The following is a 21,692-nucleotide window of genomic DNA, read 5'->3' on the forward strand; positions in this document are numbered from 1 at the left end:
TCTAAGTAGTAGATGATCCATGTCATATAAAGAAAGCAGGGAAATCAGTCAGGCCTGACCATAGGAAATACATAGAAGGCAAGGTGCACGGTAGTCTTTATGGGCAAGAAACTTAGATTATGAAAGGGAACTTATTGATGGGGACCTCAAGTGGCGTCGGCCAGCTCTTGTGGAAAATAGTTGTATTCTGCATCAAATAAGAATGACATGTTGTGCCATTCCTCTTCTGAATTTATGAATACACTTGAAATTGTGTGTTACTGTATCTCTTGTCAAAGGTTGAGCATCCCTACACAATTCGTGTCAGGCACACTATTGACTAGAAGAAAGGTAACACCCAACTGTTACTTTATTCATTACACTTCCAGGAAGAATAACAGAGTAGCATCGCAATGCAAAGTTTTAATAAAAGATACTCCATAATTGTCATCTCATGGCGATGCAGGTATTTACCAAAGCATATGTGTTAGGAGAACTGACTACTTCCTCTAGCTTGGATACAAGATATGATATGGGCGGGCATTAAGGCTCTAGTACCCTGCTGTACCGCCTCTAGCTTGGATACAAGATGTGATACTGGTGGGCATGGAGGCTCTAGTACCCTGTTGTACCGCCTCTAGCTTGGATGTAAGATGTGATACAGATGAGCATGGAGGCTCTAGTACCCTGTTGTACCACCTCTAGCTTGGATACAGGATGTGATACAGGGAGCATGGAGGCTCTAGTACCCTGTTGTACCACCTCTAGCTTGGATACAGGATGTGATACAGGTGGGCATGGAGGCTCTAATACCCTGATGTACTTCCTCTAGCTTCGATGTAAGGTATGACATGGGCAGGCATTCAGGCTCTAGTACCCTGTAGTACAGCCTCTAGTTTAGATACAAGTCGTGATACGGGCGGGCATGGAGGCTTTAGTTACCTATTGTACCACCTCTAGCTTGGATACAAGATGTGATACGGCCAGGCATGGAGGCTCTAGTACCCTGATGTACTGCCTCTAGCTTTGATGTAAGGTATGACATGGGCAGGCATGCAGCCTCTAGTACCCTGTAGTACAGCCTCTAGCTTAGATACAAGTCATGATATGGGCGGGCATGGAGGCTTTAGTTCCCTAGTGTACCACCTGTAGCTTGGATACAAGATGTGATACGGCCAGGCATAGAGGGTCTAGTACCCTGATGTACTGCCTCTAGCTTTGATGTAAGGTATGACATGGGCAGGCATGCAGCCTCTAGTACCCTGTAGTACAGCCTCTAGCTTAGATACAAGTCGTGATATGGGCGGGCATGGAGGCTTTAGTTCCCTAGTGTACCACCTGTAGCTTGGATACAAGATGTGATACGGCCAGGCATAGAGGCTCTAGTACCCTGATGTACTGCCTCTAGCTTTGAAGTAAGATATGACATGGGCAGGCATGCAGGCTCTAGTAACCTGTTGGTCTGCTTCTAGCTTGGATACAAGATGTGATACAGGTGGGCATGGAGGCTCTAGTACCCTGTTTTACCGCGCCTCTTGCTCGGATACAAGATGTGATACTGCCGGGCATGGAGGCTCCAGTACCCTGTTGGGAGACCTATAGCTTGGATACAAGATGCGATACAGGCAGGCATGGAGGCATACAGGTTTTATATATTGTATCCCATGGCATATCGGTCTACATTTACTGTAACTGATCCTCTAGATCGTGCAAACTTATAGGCTGTCGAAGTTGGAGTCCAAATGATCCCATACATGTTCTATTGGTGATAAATCTGGTGACCGAGCAGCCCCGGAAGTTTGATAATGTTGTGGGGATATTCGTGTGACTCCCTTGTGTGTGCGGCCGAGCATTATCCTGCTGCCTCTTGGAAGCTGCCATGAGAGGAACACAAGTGGCTGCAGGATGTCCTAACATATCGCTGAGTTGTTATTGTCCATCGTCCCACTACTAGGGGTGACCGACTAATATGTAATTGCCCCCCAGACCATCACACCAGCAGTGGGGGGCAGTGTGTCGCTCCACAGCAAAGGATTGAGGCAATCACCAAGAGGTCTCCAGACACGAACATGACCGTCGCCAGTGCCCAAGCTAAACCTGGATTCATGACTGAAGACAACGCGGTTCTACTCCGTAGCGTCCAGTTACATCATTCATTACCCCATTGTAAACAAGAGGCAATAATGGGTGGATATTAAATCCAGTACAGATAATGAGTGCTGTGAGACCCAATGTCCTTCAGCCACATGCCTGGAAATAGGTCAGACAGACACAGGGGTGTAACGATGACGCCACCTGTCTCTGGATGGCGGACAACGAAACAGTTCGAGCTGCTCATGCTTGTCAGATGATCGTCTCTACTCGTGATAGGTCAAGGGTGTCCTGAGCTTGAGACCAGTGGATGTGTGAGGGCACACACACAAGACGACTAACGCCTCCTAACATTCCGGTCCGACCAGCCCAGGTGGCAGGAATTCATCAATACGACCATCCAGCTTCTCCCATCCCAATAACGTGCCCCTCTCAAACTCTGGATGAAATCTCTTTGATTAGATCGTAGAGGCATCTAGTTCTCAACTAGCTCTACACTAGCAGGAAGAGAAATCACTATAAACAAGTAGCCCCTGTTAGCCTTTTTATAGGCCAAGGGTGGAACCACTTTTGGGGCCTCAGGTGGCAAGACCGTTCATCTAATCACCACAACTCTCATCATTTGTATATCTGCGTAGGCCATTAATAGTAAAAGGCTGGAATATCTCTTTAAACTCAGACAGGGCAAAGACTTCAACAAGTTCCATATTGGTTTGATGTCCCTATACAAAGGCATCTGCTTGCATTGAAGACGAACAATCAGTGTTGGCTACACATCCTCTGGGGAGATGTGCCGCCGAGGACAATGATTTTTGGTTTTTGGGTGGCATCAGCTATCTCATTGGCAGTTCATTGCTTATTCATTTCCTATTTAAATTTACTCAAGTCGTAGCATAAAAGCAGAAGGCCCATAAAAATGATATAATAGCTCTATAGACAAATTATGAAAGATATATGAAATACCTAATCACTCTAAATAAATAATGCCAAAATCACCAAGGAACTTAAAGGGTGTCTATACTTTTGCCATTTTTTTATTGCTCCATCTAAAATTTAATAGGAGGGAAAAAAAGATATGGTATGCAGATATCTGCCTCCATAGCTACAGACTTCAGCTACACTGATTCTGCATTATAGTGCCTTCCATCTGCCCTCTACTTGTGGTGGTCCTACCAAATGGATGGTCTCATAATCATGACAACTCTTATGTACAAACCTTTGTCCCGGAGTCAACTCTCCATCAGAGTGGGCATAAGTGTCGGCTTTAGAGAAGGGTCCACCCTGTGGCTGGTTCATCTCTAGGACTCGGTCACTGAAGCTGTTCTGAATGGACGATCTATAAAAGATCATAGGGGAAACATTAAATTATAACCATGGTCAGCACACACTATAAAGAATAGATATGGAAAATAGGTGCACTGGAGATGAACGATCCTTAATGCGATTTTCTTAAAAGCAGTTTTGTAAGCACTCCGCCCGTTCACATGGGGAGATGTGCTGCCAAATATTTTTTTGGCCACATAAACTACCCAACCTGTTGATGAACAAGCACTTGTTCATTCATCAGCTGATCATTGCCCTGTTTATATGGGTCAATAATTGGGTGAATGAGCGTTGAAACATTTTTGGCCTTATGCGGGCGACTAGTGCTATTATTTGCCGCTGGGACCCGCTCCCATCAGTGATGCACGCCAGACCCCATCTAGGAACATTATTGATTTTTTAAATTATTCTTCTTTGAATTGTTCCTGCCAGAGACAAAGCATATTATGTTTTGCCATCTTTTCCAAATCTAAAGGTGCCCATTTTCTAAAAGGTGACCAAACACTTAAAAGGGTGGTCCGAGATACGGCTTGCTTATAGAAGTTGGTCCCCCATGTGCAAAACATAAGAACTCCTACTCACTGCTCCCCACAATGATGATTGCTGGGCTCTGTCATTGGCTACAGCAGTAGTTTTTTTTATGAAAGCAGGGTGCAGGTGGGAGGAGGAAGAGAGAAGGGGAGACTCACACAGACACTGCATGCAGCCATTAGTGATTTTTACTGTGTTTTATCTACTGAAATCACATATCCACTGATCAGTGCTTCTCTAGAGCAGTGTTCCCCAACTCCAGTCCTCAGGGACCGCCAACAGGTCATGTTTTCAGGATTTCCTCAGTGTTGCACAGGTGATGTAATTATTGTCAGTGCCTCAGACATTGCCACAGGTGTTCTTACTATAGGATATCCTGAAAACATGACCTGTTGGTGGTCCCTGAGGACTGGAGTTGGGGACCCCTGCTCTAGAGTACTCAGTGATTATATTATGTGTATGTCTTACAGACAGAGACCAGAATATACAGGTCTCTCTTCACAGTCTATAGAACACAGCACAGCAGCCGGGCTTCTACCAACAGTTCTGTGAGAACTGAGAATCAGATACAGCTTGTAGAAGTGGAAAATGGTGATAAATACAGTATACAAGTCATAGAATGGCTAAAAATAGTTATTGCTCATGTACACACGTGGCACCTTATTGTGTAAAGTCATCTAAAAGTTGGGTATGCTTTAATTAGAGGATAAAGCAAATGCATTTGTGATAATATAGAGCGGGACTATATAGGACTTCACAGACCTATTATAAGTCATCAGGAAACTGGATCCTTCAGGGTGATCTTGCTCACACATTGCTAAGTCTTTACATGTTGGCACCTAACAAGTGTGGGGTTGAGCAGTTCCAGTTCCTAACCTCAATTCATCAGTATGTGCACAGTTTATTGTAGTGTATAGTAGATGCCTAAAAGCCAACCAACTATGCAACATTTTTTGCATATTAAATCAATATATTATATATGCGTTTTATGAAGGGGGGGGGACATTAAAATTTATTCTTTTCTGGGTATACTTGGCTTCTCTACTTCGATAGTCTCGGTGGTGTGCATGCAGTGGACACGTACTCTCACCTTTTCCTATAGTATTATACGCAGTACATACATTCATAATATTATGTTCATTTGTAAGGCTGTAAAAACCTAATGTTAATCTAATTAAGCCTATTACCCTATTTTTTTAAATATTATATATTATATATTAACTTTATTACTATATATTTGTTCCTGTGCAATACCAACTTTCCCCACTAGATGTCACTAAACACTGTATTGTATAGAGTTGTGGTCAATGTTATTCTCACCTGATTGCTTACTATAAAAAAGCCAATATCTTCAGAAATAAGTGGATATGAACTAACTTTGTATCATTAGAATATTGAAAGGGGTTGTCCCATCTCAGCGTTTCATGGCCAAGAGTCCCTTCACATCAGTATTTGTTTTTGGCAAAAATCAGGAGTGGAATGTACAGAGAAAAAGTAGAATGGAAATATTTGCATTTCTTCCATATTTTGGACCAACGCTCGGTCCAAAGTACTGCTAAATAATACGCCCGTGTGAAGTGCCCTGAGACACTTTTTACATCACAGGATACTTTTTGGAAAGGCTTCATACTGATGCAGCTCACGATAAGTGCAGAACGTGTAGATTTAGTTATGATATTGTCATAATCATCCCATGTCTGCTTTGAAAGAATTGTTGCAATTTTAAATAATAACTTAATAATAAAAACTTGAAGTTTTAAAACATAATAAGAAAATAGATAAATAATAATTTTAAAAACGTCTAACCTGGCTGTTTCCAGAGGCTCTGTCTCTTCCTCAGAGCTCATCTCTATGTTAAACATTTCTTCATCTTCCGTCGTGTCCCCATTGTCTTCTCTTTTTAAGTTATCAAGCTTTGTCTTCTTCCTCCGTTTCCTCCTCTTCTTCCCAGAGCTGCTGGTGGCGCCGTCCGCGCCCCCCTGACCAGGGGCCAGAGAGGAGCTAGAAGGATCCAAACTTCTATTCCATTCTATGGGGCTTCTTTTCAACTGCGCCTCCATGAGCGAGGCTCCATCCAGTAATATAGGGGACGTGGCCAGGTGGGAGGGGACATATTCCTGGGGGGACATAAAGGTCATTTGATTTATCAGGTATTTTATTTAAATTAGATAATATACATAATTACAGGACAGAAGATGTGATGGGGACACCGAAAAGGGTGTGAAATGTTTATTAGTCATCCATTGATGATAGGATGACTGCAGCAAAGCGAAATTCTATAGACACCTTTGAGAGGGGGGGGGGGCGCAATTGTGTATTATACTTAAAGGGGTTGTCTCGCGGCAGCAAGTGGGGTTATACACTTCTGTATGGCCATATTAATGCACTTTGTAATGTACATCGTGCATTAAATATGAGCCATACAGAAGTTATTCACTTACCTGCTCCGTTGCTGGCGTCCCCGTCTCCATGGCTCCGTCTAATTCTGATGTCTTCAGGCGTTTTTAGACGCGCTTGCGCAGTCCGTGCTTCTGGCTGGTGAATGGGGCCGCTCGTGCCGGAGAACTGGTCACCGCGTCGTCATCATAGCTCCGCCCTGTCACGTGTGCCGATTCCAGCCAATCAGGAGGCTGGAATCGGCAATGGAACGCACAGAGCCCATGGTGCACCATGGGAGAAGACCCGCGGTGCACCATGGGAGAAAACCGCAGTGCATCCCTGGGAAAGGACCGGCGGCCATCTAAGGCTGCCTACCCACTTGCGATTTTTTTTTCCTGTGATGTTTTGCGTTTTTTCTCAAGAGCAATTAGTATAGAATGTGTTCTTGTCCATCTGGGTTTTTTTTTCCGTTTTGTGGGGTTTTTTCACATAGGAACTGTCAGTTGCATATGTCTCCTTATTTTTCTCTTAATGCACCCATGATTGTCAATGGAGGGCTGCAAAAAATGCGCAAAAAACGTGCGAAAACGCCGCGTTTTTCACGCGCGAAAATCGGCAACGCAAGTGGGTAGGCGCCCTTAGGGAGAAGAATTTTATAACTCCATATTTCGTCAGATCGGTGAGTAGCAAGCGGTTTAAAAAACGCTTTAAATTGCTATTTTATGCCAGGGGGGGGGGGTGACAGGGGGAATGGGGTAAGGTAAAAATTTGATGTTTGCCGCGAGACAACCCCTTTAAATGCATGTATTTGGGACTGACAATCATTTTTGCAATAGGGCTTGATTATAAATTTTGCACTGTTTGTCTTCTGCAGCTTCTACCCATCACTGTATATACACACTGCAGTCCAGAGGCACTCTTACACAAGACGACTGTCACTGCTGTGCTTGCACGCAGAAGCGATAGTTGTTCAGAGAATGGAGGCAGAGCGAGCAGGAGATCTCTTCCAGTCTCCCGCTTCCACTCACTGCAAACAGGCAGTTGTTCATAGATGAACGACTGCCTGTTCACATGAGCTGATAGTCGCTGGGTGAGATAAATATCAAGCGACTCCAACAGATGAGCGATTTCTCACTCAGGCAATAATCGTTCCGTGTAAAAAGTTACTTTTTTTTCACTGACTTTTTTTCTATTTAGCTTTATTAGGGGTAAAAATGTAAAAAAAAATAAAATAAAAAAATGTATAAGTGTTTAATTTTTAAAATCAGTATATTTACGCTAAAATAAAGTACAGGAAGGGGACCACATTTTGTTTCAGACGCTTTGACATGGAATAGTCTCGGATTACAGGGCACATACGGCAGGGATTTAGTTTTTTCTTTTTTGTATCCTGGTTTTCCTAGGGGGCTTACTCTTTTTCTGCCGTTATAAAACGGCGCTATCTGCTGGCTAAAGCCAGTACTGCATGAGGTGACACGCTGGATAGGCTCCGACAGCAGAGAGGCTGGCAATATACAGTAAGAGAACCCTGATGGATGTCTTCCAACGTCAGAGCTGTACAGCCCTAAATCATAATGTCTTTAGACGTCAGACAGCGGATTGGAAAGGGTTAACATTAGAGATGAGCGAACGTACTCGGATAGGCACTACTCGTCCGAGTAATGTGCCTTATCCGAGTACCGCTGTGTTCGTGCTGAAAGATTCGGGGCGCTCCGCTGCTGACAGGTGAGTCGCAGCGGAGAGCGGGGCAGAGCGGCCGGGAGAGAAGGAGAGAAAGATCTCCCCTCCGTTCCTCCCCGCTCTCCCCTGCAGCTCCCCGCTCCGCAGCGCGTGCCGAATCTTTCAGCACGAGTACAGCGGTACTCGGATAAGGCACATTACTCGGACGAGTAGTGCCTATCCGAGTACGTTCGCTCATCTCTAGTTAACATCTATGTTCGCCATGATGTCATCTAAGACCTCTGGGGGTCATTCACATTGTGAAATAATAATTAAAAAAAAATAAAATAAAAAGAGAGAGAAGACACTTTCACTGTAGCATCCATTGGAGCAGCATCCATAGGAGTCCCAGTTACAAGCGATAACATACACCTAGTGTGACAGTAGTCATTGACAGAGCTGATCTGGGTCTGCTAGGACACTGCAGCTTTGCTGTAGTAGAGGGCACCCGACAGTCACATGATTTCTTCTGCCTTCTACTCTGGGTCCTCAGCTGTGACTAACAGACAAGGACCTGACTTTCACTTGCTACATTGCAGGAGCAGGAACTTTAATCCTGTGCCATATTTTTACTATCGGCTGAGATTAAAGCCCAGGACCAAGTGCCGTAAATTTACTATCCTTGGTCCTTAAAAGGTTAAAGAAGCTTCTCCTCTGTCTAAAAGTACTGTGACTATTCCAGGTTCCACAATGCATCACACAGGATCCTTTAGTTGTCGCAGGATGACGAAGCAAATAAATAAGACACTCCGGTTATAAAAGGAACAACTGCAAGGTCAGGACAAAGTCACAGAGTTGTCCAAAATGCATTTCCTAGACTTTCTCAAGCTGTGATCAGGAGACATCTGTTAGATGAGCCCCTCTAGAATTAACAAGCTACTCATTTATCCGGCTAATTAATTTACGGGGGGTTAATATATGAGAACAACGAGCACATGGCTGCTTATAGGTCAGAATTTTGTATCTCCTGCCAAAAAAAATTCTCCAGCAGCTCTGGTCTAGCCCCTTATAAGATCCTTATCGTGAGAGTAGCCAACAGAAAACAAAACCGCGTCTGTCTATAGCTGGCTCCGTCACTGTGGTATCACATGAATGCCGTCCACTTGTGTCCCGTCTAATGTCCCCGCTCTCTGACATTACACAAATAGCGTCTGACCAACTTCTGTTATGTCACCTTCTCGTAGAACATAACTTCCCGTACTCTCTCTGACCGCTTGTGCTCTACAACCGGGCATCTCTAACCCTTGAGGCAATAGTCCTTTATGGGGAAGGGGGGCTATGACAGTGGGGTAATATTGCACTGATGTATCTGCTAATATTATGAATCATCCTACATATTTGGCCGACAAGGCCGGCTGCACACGAGCGTAATTATGATTTTGCATATGTTAGTGGTTACCTCGAGTTAAAAAAGTTTCACTAGGTTTCAGACTACAATGCTAGCTTATTTTCAGATCATTTGCTATGTAGTTTGCAACTTACTCTCAATTTCAAGACTTCTCATGTGGAAATGTCCCTCCCAGTAATACAGGCTGGATTGAGGTTTGTGTGTCCAGGATGCTGCTGCCCTCACTAGCTGCCAGGTAACAGCTTCATTCCTGAAATTATTTTGCCTTCTAATACAGCCCTATCAAAATACTAAGGACCATCTGTCCGTGAGTGACTCTGTGAGTTACATGTGATGATGTCACCATCATGTGATCAGTCACCAGGGCTCTCAGCTCCGCCCCTGATCACATGACGGTGGCATCATCACAGGTCCTAAAACAGCGGCTGCGTGCTTACAGCTTCAATCCCTTTTTACTATATCATATTAGTAAGTGGGCACCAGAAACACTGGTACTAGTCTAGATCTACTGATGTAATGCTGAGTTTACATGACTGTCAGCTACTTTGAGCCCTATAAGCAGAGTTTATTGGTACAAAAGTAGCTGGGTCGCTGAGTAAGGGGACTTATATTTTATATTTGTCTTTCCCCCAGTTCCCCTGTTGACAATACCTAAATCCACCACTGAATGCATTAAGGAGCGCGCATAGTAGTCCTCCCATTCTACACGCAGAATGGGAGGGGCGCTCAGGGCACTCCTCAATGCATTGTAGCAGTGGTGGGTTTGAGTGAGGACAATGTGGGAAGGTGGGGGAGGCAAGTATAAAACTTACATAGCCAAATTCAGCAGGTCAGCTACTTTGAGCCCATACGTTTAGCTAGTAGGGCTCAAAGTAGCTGACCGATTCCCTTTAACCCTTTCCAATCCAATTTGCATCCTTGGTTTCCTGCTTACTCTTTTACTGCCGTTATACAACGGCGCTATCTGCTGGCTAAAGCCAGTACTGCATGAGGTGACACATTGGATAGGCTCCGACAGCAGAGAGGCTGGCAATATACAGTAAGAGAACCCCGACGGCCGTCTTCCAACATCGGAGCTGCACAGCCTTAATTCATAATGTCTTCAGACGTCAGACAGTGGATTGGAAAGGCTTAAAGGGGTTGTCCCGCGCCGAAACAGGTTTGTTTTTTTTTCAATAGGCCCCCTGTTCGGCGCGAGACAAACCCAATGCATGTGTTAAAAAAAAAACGTTTAGTACTTACCCAAATCCCCGCGCTGCGGCGACTTCTTCCTTACCTTACTAAGATGGCCGCCGGGATCTTCACCCACGATGCACCGCGGGTCTTCTCCCATGGTGCACCGTGGGCTCTGTGCGGTCCATTGCCGATTCCAGCCTCCTGATTGGCTGGAATCGGCACACGTGACGGGGCGGAGCTACGAGGACCAGCTCTCCGGCACGAGCGGCCCCATTCACCAGGGAGAAGACCGGACTGCGCAAGCGCGTCCAATCGGGCGATTAGACGCTGAAATTAGACGGCACCATGGCGACGGGGACGCTAGCAACGGAACAGGTAAGTGAATAACTTCTGTATGGCTCATAATTAATGCACGATGTACATTACAAAGTGCATTAATATGGCCATACAGAAGTGCTGAACCCCACTTGCTTTCGCGGGACAACCCCTTTAATATATCATAACTTTCTGTGCCACAGTTTACTACATAAAAGGGGTTGTCCAAGATTTACAAAAAGGGGGCTAAAGGGGTTCCCTGGATAAGTAATTAACCAAGCTTATACACTTATACTCACCTCTCCCACAACGAAGCTTAATCCTCCATGCCGGGTCTGCATTTTGAAATTGTAGTCAGGCCTGTGTATGGGATTTTGCAGGCTACTGCAGCCAAACGCAGTACTCAAGATGCTACAGCCTGCGACATCCCTCCACTACTGTCAATTTTCCATTTGCACAGCCCCTTTTGAATGTTCCGATACCTTCTTCCTACCAACTCTAATGGCTTCCAGTCAGAGGCAAAGTTAAAGGCTATACAAAAGTTCAGCATGGGGGTCCACCCAAAACATTTCCTCTGCATCGTTACGCCTTTTAAAAAGCCCATCAATGCAACAATCATTGCTAGAGTCTTAAAAAAATTAGGCAGAGGCTAAATGTAGGGGCCCCAATGCAAAATCTGTAACATGGCGCCCAACCATCTATGTGCCTTATAATACTAGCGGTTTCAAATATGATAGAGGGGCCATTGGGCCCCCTAAGGCTCCAGAGCTCAGGAGCGACTGCTACCTCTGCAACCCCTATACCTATGCTCCTACTTCTAGTATCTGTGACCACCCTGTCTATACAGTCTGTACTAAAAATGTAATACCTGTGGTCACCACTAATTGGCGCTGTTCAGACATGTACAACAAGTAATACCTCTGGCCAAAAGAGATGGACTTTAAAGGCTTACCCTTGAAAAAGTGGGCTTCCTATTCTAGCTATTAATATTTCCATATTGATCGGTTCCTAGCTGTGTCATTTCCTAAGCAGTTGCTCAAATATATTTAGAGGACTGCTGACAAACGGAAAAGGCAGCGGGCTCTTCAACAACTCTTCCTGTTCTTGCTCTCGAAAAGAGAAAAAGGGAAGCGGGATCTTTCTTTCTTTGGAGAATTCCTATAGGACGCCAACAAGAGCGTGGCTGCTATACAGAAATGTCAAGTGGATCTTCATCGGAGACAATACTTAACCATTTGCGATCTAATTTCGGATTCAGGGTTTCCTAGGGGTTTTTCTGTTTCTGCTATTATACAATGGTGCCATCTGCTGGCTAGAGCCAGTACAGCGGTGTGGGTCATGCTGGAGAGGCCCCCGACAACAGAGCGGCTAGTAATATGCAGTAAGAATACCGTGCCGGCCATCTTCCAACATCAGAGCTGTGTAATCTTAATCCAGAATGTCTTCAGACTTCAGACAGTGGATTGGAAAGGTTAAAAAATTGGCTGCCAAAATTTGTGCTATTTTTAAATCCATGCCAGCGACTAAAGTCAGTCATCTGTTAAAAAGGAAACTGCAATAGTTTCCCAATGTAGTTCTGCAGATTGATTTATTTTACCTCTTGAGGACATGACCTTTTTAGCTTTTATTTTATCCTCCTTGCTTTCCAAATAGGCCTTCTTTTTTGAGGGATGACCTGTAGTTTCTATAGGTACCATTTTGAAGTACACTCAACTTTTTTGAAAGTCTTGTCGCATAAAAGCGATTTCCTCTCCCATACCTGCTTTCCAATCCAATTTGTATCCTAGGGGTTTTCCTAGGGGGCTTACTCTTTTTCTGCCGTTATACAATGGCGCTATCTGCTGGCTAAAGCCAGTACTGCATGAGGTGACACGTTGGATAGGCTCCGACAGCAGAGAGGCTGGCAATATACAGTAAGAGAACCCCCACGGATGTCTTCTAACATCGGAGCTGTACAGCCTTAAATCATGATGTCTTTAGAGGTCAGACAGTGGATTGGAAAGGGTTAATTGCATTGTGAGATTGCAGAAGTCTCCCACTGCAAAACCTCACTATTCAAAAGACATCTTTAACGGTGGGCTCAGATGCATCTGGAGTGGCAATGTAGTAGATGGGACAGAGCTTGCATCTCCTGTGTGTACTCGTACGGTTGTTGTAGCGGTTCTGGCAGCATGTATGGCTCTATCATGTCCTCTTTCTCCTCAAAAGATCATGGGTTCATCTCCGTAGACCCTGCCGGTTGTATTTACTGACGTGACGCGCTCTCGATATTCCAGTCGAGAAATAGTGAACATGTATGAATCACTGGAGGCACTGCAACACCGTAAGCAGTCTGCGAGAGAATTGCAGCAGCTTATCAATTGGCTGAGCTGTGGCGTCATCTTGAGACCAGGGTCCGCTAGCAGCGCAGCCTGATTTGTCCTTGTGTCGGGTCATTGCTGCACCAAACTGTAACAAAGTGAGGCTCCTGGGGCCAAGCTGGGCTGCCAGATAGGCTGAAGACTAGCAGGGTCAGGATAAATACTGGGATTCTAATCGCAAAACAATCGCTCTATGCATCTGCTTGCATGCTGCACCAGGCCACACCCCCATACATACAACTTATTGATCACTTTTCATAAAAATCTGCCTTGAAGACCGTGACAAAAGGAATAAAAAAATTTAAAAAAAAGACAATTCTAGCATTGTGTTTTTTTTCTTATAGCACTCACTGTGCGGGATAAAAAAAATGCATTATTTTAATAGATCCGAATTTTACAGATGCAGTGATACCAAGCAATCATTTAATTACTTATACAATGCACTGTATTACTTCAGTATTGCAGTATATTGCACTATTGCAGGCATTCTATTAAGTTGTGCCACAGGCAGAGCTTAATAGATAAACATCCATGGAAGCCCTGGGCATCATATCTCCCCATACTGCCATGACAAAATGGTCTAGTCACAGTGCTCCATCCCTCTGTCGGGCCATTTACATGCTGCCGTCAGAATTTACAGTTGCATCCAAATGGTTAACAGTTACCGATACTAGACTAGAATTGTGCTTAAGGCCAGTCTCAGATGAGCGTATCGCCTGTCATATGGACGAATGTCCCTGCTTGACCCAAACTCAGACCATCATGGGAATCAGTAGACTTGTACTCGGGCCAGGACGCTTGTCCCTATTATAGGAGTATAAATGGGAGCCAATGAATTGCAGGTTGAAGGACCAGCGATGGTCACGTCATCACAGGTTCTTCATCCAGTCTAACTGCACTGACAATACAGGGGAGCATTATTAGTGTTGCGAGGGCCGGCCCACTGACTGACCAACACACTAGGAATCTGACCAGCCGATTACTAGTCTGGGCCAGTACACATATCAAGATCTTGCCAAGGGGTTGTCCAGTGAGCGGGAAAGACTTACCTGGTCCAGCGGTGTCCAATCCTTCACTTCTACCCGGCTTCCAACACTGGGTCACATGGCATTGCCCTTCCATTACTCAATATGTTATTGCAGGGAGTTGGCTATTCAGCCAATTTCAATAATTAAGCCAGTGCCCCTTCTGCAACACAGCTGTACTGAGCCAAACATCTAGCTTCCTGCAATAATATCAACAGCTTGCCTAACTACCTGATGTATACTGTATAATAGTATACACCGGTAGTCTAAGACACTACACGCCAGTCTGACTGGCCAACATTGCTCATGTAAGAAGCACTGGTCAATCGAAGCAGGTGTAGAATGTCTTATACTAATGATGCATACTGATGGTGACTACCTGATGGTGCCATCAGGTAGTCAGAGAAGCTGATGCGGCCATCTTTGTTTGTCCAGGCCCAGAGAGGGTCAATTTAAGTGCTGTGCTAGCTCAACAGCTACAAATAAGTTCAGGTAGCTGCATCTTAGGACATGGAGCTTAAGCAGAGTCACATGCTTATGACTAAAGGGTAGATGGCTGCCCGTCCCTAGCACAGATTCTAAGATCCTTTTTTTCATTCTTCCAATGCAGTTTTTGTATAGCGGGTGGCGATGTTAAGCATTACAAGAGACATTCAACCTTTTTTTTGGGGGGGGGGGGGGTTCTCAACACCTTAGACTTGCAGTGTCCCAATTGGTACAGAACTACATCTCCCAGCATTCCCTGATAGCTTGAGGCATATTAGAAGTTACAGTTTTGCAACAGGTGGAAATGCACAGGTTGGAGGCCGTTCCCTTAAACCATCCATGAAAACCACTCATGAGCCACTCGAGACTCTGCCAAAGGTCAATGAGATTTTGGCAACCATGATCAGCCATTTTATTCTGGATCAAACATTCTGAACTGGATGGATACATGTCTTTTTTCAGCCTTGTAAACTATGTTACTAAACTATATTATTATATTGTATACGCTCTTTCCAGTGACGCCAGTGGAAGTATAAGATTCACCTTTATATCACACAATATACCTCATTATTCTCAGTTTCCTCAACAAAGAAAGCTTCTCCATTGTCTCCAAGTTTCATGTGCAGGTCCACACACTCTCCATTGATTTCAATATCAACCTAGGATAGTAAAACAGATTTGTATTATTTCAAATAGGACAGTTCCACAAGTGCATTCTCAACCCTGTATAGTATAGCAGAGGTATTGTACTCAATAGGTGGACTGGGGTCCAAAAATGAAGAACTTGGCTGCCAGCTGTCTAGACCAGGAGAAAGGGCATCTGCCAGTTCCTCTTCACCCCTCCGCTAACTCCTTTCAGTGTAATCACACATTTACAGGACCTGATGTTGTAGTGTATTTTTCCTCCTTCCCCGGCTCTGGACCCTCTGTGATCTTGAGGTCAGGAGTCGGGGTTGAGGGAAACTGCACTGTGGCTCATAGCAAGAGGCAGCACTGAGGACATCTATATGTATGTACTCGTGAAAGGAGGGGAGAGAGGATTTTACATGGAACTGTAAGATGGATGGGGTAGAAGAGAGGATAATAGATGTGCTTTACGTAGGAATGTATATTAGATTTTCGGAAAGGAGGGCAAGAGATATTTTATATGGGTCTATATTGGAGGGATACGTTGAGGAGCTAAGAAGGTGGGGGGTATTAAGTTTTTTACATGAAACTAAAAGAGGAGATGAGAGGAAGAGTGTGGTGTTGACATGGGACTGTTTGCTGGGGTTTAAAGGAGTGACATTTTTAGCATGGGACTGTATAATGAAGGAGACAAATGGAAAGGGATTGTGCTTTTTACATAGGACTGTTTGATGGTGGAGTTAGTAGAGGCAGACGATATAACGAAAGGAGTCACTATAACTAGTATAACTTTTTACTATGGGGGAGTTACTGAGATAGGCATTGGGGTAGCGGCACGATGGGGAAGGTGTGCAGAATTGAGTCGTAGCTGGTGATGGTCTGGGCCCAGATTAAGAAGTAAAACAAAAATGGACGTCACCAATCAGAGACGTTGTCACCTGCGATCACTGGAGGTAACTGCACTGTAATCACTATCACTGTGTAGAGTGGTATCCTGGCTTATAAGTGAATAGAATAAATGAAAATCAACTCATTTTGCAAGAAACAATTCATCTCCATTCATGAGAATTCAGCTCCATTCATGAGAAAATAGTTACAGCTCTCAGAATATGGGAGTTAAGTGTTCTATACTGCAAAAGTAGTTAAAAAAAAAACCACTATAAATATTTGGTATCGTCATAATCATACTGTGATTTATACACCAATGTAATTATGTGCCTTGCCCTCATTACCTGGGTTTGCCGGACCATCATTTAACAGGAGACTCAGGTAAGTGGAGCTTTACAAAAACTAGTTGAGTACCCCTGGTATATAGTATACACAAGTATCAGAACATCCCTTTTTAGTAGGCAGGTTATGAGAGTATGGCCCGCTTCTATAGCCGTGGGACACCAACAACGTGGGTTGGATTGATTTATAAATGTACCAAGCAGTTATTAGAGGTATGATCGGGCTCCTCTTCCTCTCTAGATTATCTTCCCCTTTCGGCTGTTAATAAATATAATGTTCCAAAGAAAAGTTTGTTTACTAGAAGATTAGAAAGCTAAGATGACACCTCCAGGAGTTCGACATTGAAACTATGCAACAGGAACGACTTCAGACTCTCTACAAGGACCTCTCAATAGACCTTCCTGCCATTGGTGAACACTTAGGATCTCCGCACGCTTGTGTAGACCAGCCTGGTCAGAGACATTACACAACCACAGGACTGCCAGGCAGTGCATTTTTTATGCAGATGATGAAGAGGATATTGGTGAATCAACATCATCGCGAAAGCTTTAAGTAATTATGACCACTGAAGACAAGCAAGGGAGATCTTCACACCGTGACGCCTACATGGCCAATATGTAGAAGCAATATAGTTGGTGCTAGTTAACTACTTCAACCATACTTAACATGTTGAAGGTGCCCTTGTCATTCCATCTCATTAACTTGACATAAAAGGAATCAGCACAGTGAACATTTCCTTTAAGTGCCAAGATTCAACCACAACCTTGCTGCACCTGTCTTAACAGAAGAGTTTAAGCCGCTCAAGTGACTTCAGTCCTTACACAATCTCTTGATTTGTGGTTTTCACTCCTGAAGAAGACTATCCAGCCAATGTCAAATGGGTTATGCATTTATGGAACACCTCAGCAGCTTAAAGGGTGGAAAATACTTGGCGATATACCCAATCAGGCCATACGGACAGCATAGAGGAAACGGATCTATCATTCAGACTTCCATTCTATGAATCACAATGAGGATATGCTAACTAGCAGTGGACTTGGATTACCATGTAATACAATTTTTCCCCTGCACTGGCTGGAAATGTCATGGCTTCCCAAGGTAATTTCACATTTTTGTCTTGAGAACGCGATCTGTGGCCATTAGAGATGAGCGAGCGTACTCGTTAAGGCAAATTACTCGAGCGAGTATGGGCATTTTGGAGTACATTTCTGCTTGCCCGAAAAGATTCGTGGGCTGGCAGGCGGGATCTCTCTCTCTGTCCCTCCCCCCCGCTCCCCCCCGCAACTCACCGCTCACCCCCACCGGCCCCCAAATCATTTCAGACGAGCAGGCATGTACTCGAAAATGGCGATACTCGCTCGAGTACTTTGCCTTAACGAGTACGCTCGCTCATCTCTAGTGGCCATCTAATATCGAAGCTGCAGTTCCTATATGAGGTTATCTAGGATTCATTGATTCGGCACACCCCTGGCAGCTTCATGGGCCTAGACAGAAATGTATGACCTATAAGTAAATTGTCGATCCAAAGCGGCCATGACCCCTCCCAACAAGCCCTTCGCACTTTTCAAAAAAAGGGGCAGAGCTGGCACAGAAAGGAGAAAAGTCTCAAATTCTTGCACACATACACGTTTGTACAAAAATTTGCAACTTTTTTTTTTTACACCATAAACTAGCGTTAAATCATTAATAAATGTACCCATGTGTGGATTCCATAGATGCATGCTCAACTGCTCTAGCAACCAGGGCCCATGGTGCCCCCATTATTATTGAGACTTGATGCATAAGTTGCACAACCCTGTGGCCGGCCATGTCTATGTGCCAGCAATGTCCTCACTGAAAACACAAATGCTACATAATGCATTCATAGAAATATCCCATCACTCACCACTTTCTCCCTGGAGCGCAGAACTCCCATCTTCCCAAAGCGTACGTGGAACGGTGAGCATTGTAGATTGCCATTAGGTTGACGCACCACGATAATGTCTATGCAACCAGACAGAGTGGCAGGATTCAGTCCCCTGTACAACTCCTTCACAGTAACAAATACTTGTCCAGCTAACTGCCCCACGTAATTCATGGTTTGAGCCTGAGGAAAGAAAGGGGAAAAACAAAAGTAAAGTTAAAAGGTAAAAAAAAAAAAAAAAAAAAAAAAAAATAAAAGCAGTTTTCTCTCAACTGTCTGAACTACAAATTCCAGCATGTCTAGACATAATTGAAGATGCAGTAGATGCCCCACTGCTAAAGAGATACAGATTATGCACAGCCTTAAAAACAGAATTCCCACAGTGACTTCCATGTGTGATCTAAGCCGTTTGTTGGATAACATGTTCCTTAGAGAGATCCATGTGTTGACAATAAGAGAGCCAACTGTATTTCCCAGGAGGTTTTGCTCCTCACACTGAACATAAACATCCTCAATCTTCCCGGCTGTTCCTCATATCTGAGAATTTCCCTGTTCTGCATTCAATTTAGTAACTTATAGCTTCTCAAATTGCATATCCTAAAGAATATCTGCAAGTATAAACAGAGCCTTGAATTATCCTCCATTTTGCCAATTCTTAGGTTCTGTCCACATCATGTTTGGGCCACACATTCTCATAGGTGATCTAGGGCAACAAGATCATCTAGGCTTCCATTCCTGGTAGTCAAGGGAAGTGAGGGGGTCTATGGCTAAATTCCCAGCTCTCTGGGACAGTGATTTGGTTTATTCTGACATTTCTGATGCTGTAGGGGAGCAAAGGGGGTTATGGTTACATACCTGGCAGTCTAGGTCAATGAAGGGGTTTATGGTTATGATCCTGGTGGTCTAGGGTAGTTAAAACATTCATGCTTGTAATCTTGGTGGTCTAGGGTAAAGGAGGGGTTTATGCTTACGATCCTGGTGGTCTAGGGTAAAGGAGGGGTTTATGCTTACGATCCTGGTGGTCTAGGGTAAAGGAGGGGTTTATGCTTACGATCCTGGTGGTCTAGCGTATTGGAGGGGTTTATGGTTACATTCCTGGTGGTCTAGGACAGTGAGGTTTCCGAATACATTCTGGGCACTCTAGGGGGAGTGAGGGAGTTTATTATCACCTTCCTGGTGATCTAGGGTAGTGAAGGAGTTCATAGTTACATTCCTAGTGGTCTAAGGTAGTGAAGGAGTTCATGGTTACATTCCTAGTGGTCTAAGGTAGTGAAGGAGTTCATGGTTACATTCCTAGTGGTCTAAGGTAGTGAAGGAGTTCATGGTTACATTCCTAGTGGTCTAAGGTAGTGAAGGAGTTCATGGTTACATTCCTAGTGGTCTAAGGTAGTGAAGGAGTTCATGGTTACATTCCTAGTGGTCTAAGGTAGTGAAGGAGTTCATGGTTACATTCCTAGTGGTCTAAGGTAGTGAAGGAGTTCATGGTTACATTCCTAGTGGTCTAAGGTAGTGAAGGAGTTCATGGTTACATTCCTAGTGGTCTAAGGTAGTGAAGGAGTTCATGGTTACATTCCTAGAGGTCTAAGGTAGTAAATGAGTTTATGGTTACATTCCTAGTGGTCTAAGGTAGTAAAGCGGTTTATGGTTACATCCCTAGTGGTCTAAGGTAGTAAAGCGGTTTATGGTTACATTCCTAGTGGTCTAAGGTAGTGAAGGAGTTTATGGTTATGATCCTGGTGGTCTAGGGTATTGGAGGGGTTTATGTTTACAATCTTGGTGGTCTAGGGTACTGGAGGAGTTTATACTTACGATCCTGGTGGTCTAGGGTATTTGAGGGGTTTATACTTATGATCCTGGTGGTCTAGGGTATTGGAGGGGTTTATGGTTACATTCCTAGGGGTCTAGTGTAGTGAAAGAGTCTATGTTTCCTTCACTACCCTAGACCACTAGGAATGTAGTACATGGTTACATTTCTGGTGATCTAGAAAGCGTGTAAGAGTGTAAGCAAGGACTACGGAATAGAAGGAGGATGATAAAGAGAATTAACAGAGAAGTCACTCTGTAGCCATAGTGGGCCCCCTCTGGATCCCTTTGCAGCTGAATAGGTTATGTCTGGCCTGCCTTTTGGCATATATCTGGCAAGTTCATATCTGTGTACCACTTCTATGGATTTCTTAATGGGAAATGGAGTTCAGATTCTGAAAAACCAACCTCTAACTGCTACAAAGGTAGATTAAGCAAAAAATAGGAGGATCACAACCTGCACTATTTACAGCGACACCACCACTTCTTTAGTCAGTAGGACAAGGCCATAAATACACAGGAAGAGGAACAGCTCTCTAAAAACAACTACTATGAGCCATAGTAGAAGCACTTCACTTTATATACTGCACATAAAAGCCTGTAGCAGGTCTGTTTAAATATACATATTTTTCTTTGAGGGGGTGGGGAGGTAAGGTATGCATTAAAGGGGTTGTCAGAGGGGGTAGGGGTAAGGTATGCATTAAAGGGGTTGTCAGAGGGGGTGGGGGTAAGGTATGCATTAAAGGGGTTGTCAGAGGGGGTGGGGGTAAGGTATGCATTAAAGGGGTTGTCAGAGTTAAAGAAATCCCGGTCAACAGGTCCCCCATGCATTAAATAAAATATCAACAGTTACTCACCTTTCTCCACTCCTTTCTCGTCTTCCGGATCTGGCACAGAGGATGAACACAGGAGCGGAGAGAGACGAGTAACTGCTAATTTTTTATTGTAATGCATGGGGGACCGGTTGAGAAGAACCTCATATGTAAGTAAACCCACTTTTAAAAAAAAATTAAATGTGCAATTTCTATGCATCTCACAACACAAAGAAATCACTCATTAAAATCACCCTTAATGTGCAAATCTGAATGCCCGTACATGCTCCGGTAATCTGCTGTAACTACATGTGGATTTATGCCAATTGCTAGTCGGAACTTGGATTTGTTATTTAAGTCCAGGTGCCACCCAGAAATTCCAGGTATCTCCTAGTAATTAACAGTGAACCACTTGGGGTTACAGCCTCTGAGATAAGTTAAATTAGACTGCTAGTCCCACTGGGGTAAGAGAATGATGTGACCAATAACAAGTGCTGTACAGCACTGCAGAACATGTTGGTGCTATAGAAATAGCAAGAAATAAAGAAATACAACAGCATATATATCTGTATGCATACTGATAAG

At 44.1% G+C, this 21,692-nt stretch overlaps 1 protein-coding gene across 5 annotated transcripts in view; it reads right to left on the bottom strand.

The window, feature by feature from the left end:
* Positions 1 to 21,692, bottom strand: part of LPIN1 (lipin 1) — a 173,813-nt gene that overhangs the window by 53,559 nt on the left and 98,562 nt on the right. For all 5 annotated transcript variants that reach the window (XM_066597150.1, XM_066597120.1, XM_066597130.1 and 2 more), the window contains exons 2-5: positions 18,475 to 18,675; positions 15,296 to 15,391; positions 5,731 to 6,041; positions 3,287 to 3,406 (exon numbers count right to left, since the gene is read on the bottom strand). In XM_066597150.1, the coding sequence (XP_066453247.1) occupies positions 3,287 to 3,406; positions 5,731 to 6,041; positions 15,296 to 15,391; positions 18,475 to 18,666 (719 nt within the window). In that variant the 5' untranslated portion in view covers positions 18,667 to 18,675. The remainder of the gene's footprint in view (positions 1 to 3,286; positions 3,407 to 5,730; positions 6,042 to 15,295; positions 15,392 to 18,474; positions 18,676 to 21,692) is intronic.

Source organism: Eleutherodactylus coqui, chromosome 1, assembly GCF_035609145.1.
Source record: "Eleutherodactylus coqui strain aEleCoq1 chromosome 1, aEleCoq1.hap1, whole genome shotgun sequence".
Classification (NCBI taxonomy): Eukaryota; Metazoa; Chordata; class Amphibia; order Anura; family Eleutherodactylidae; genus Eleutherodactylus; species Eleutherodactylus coqui.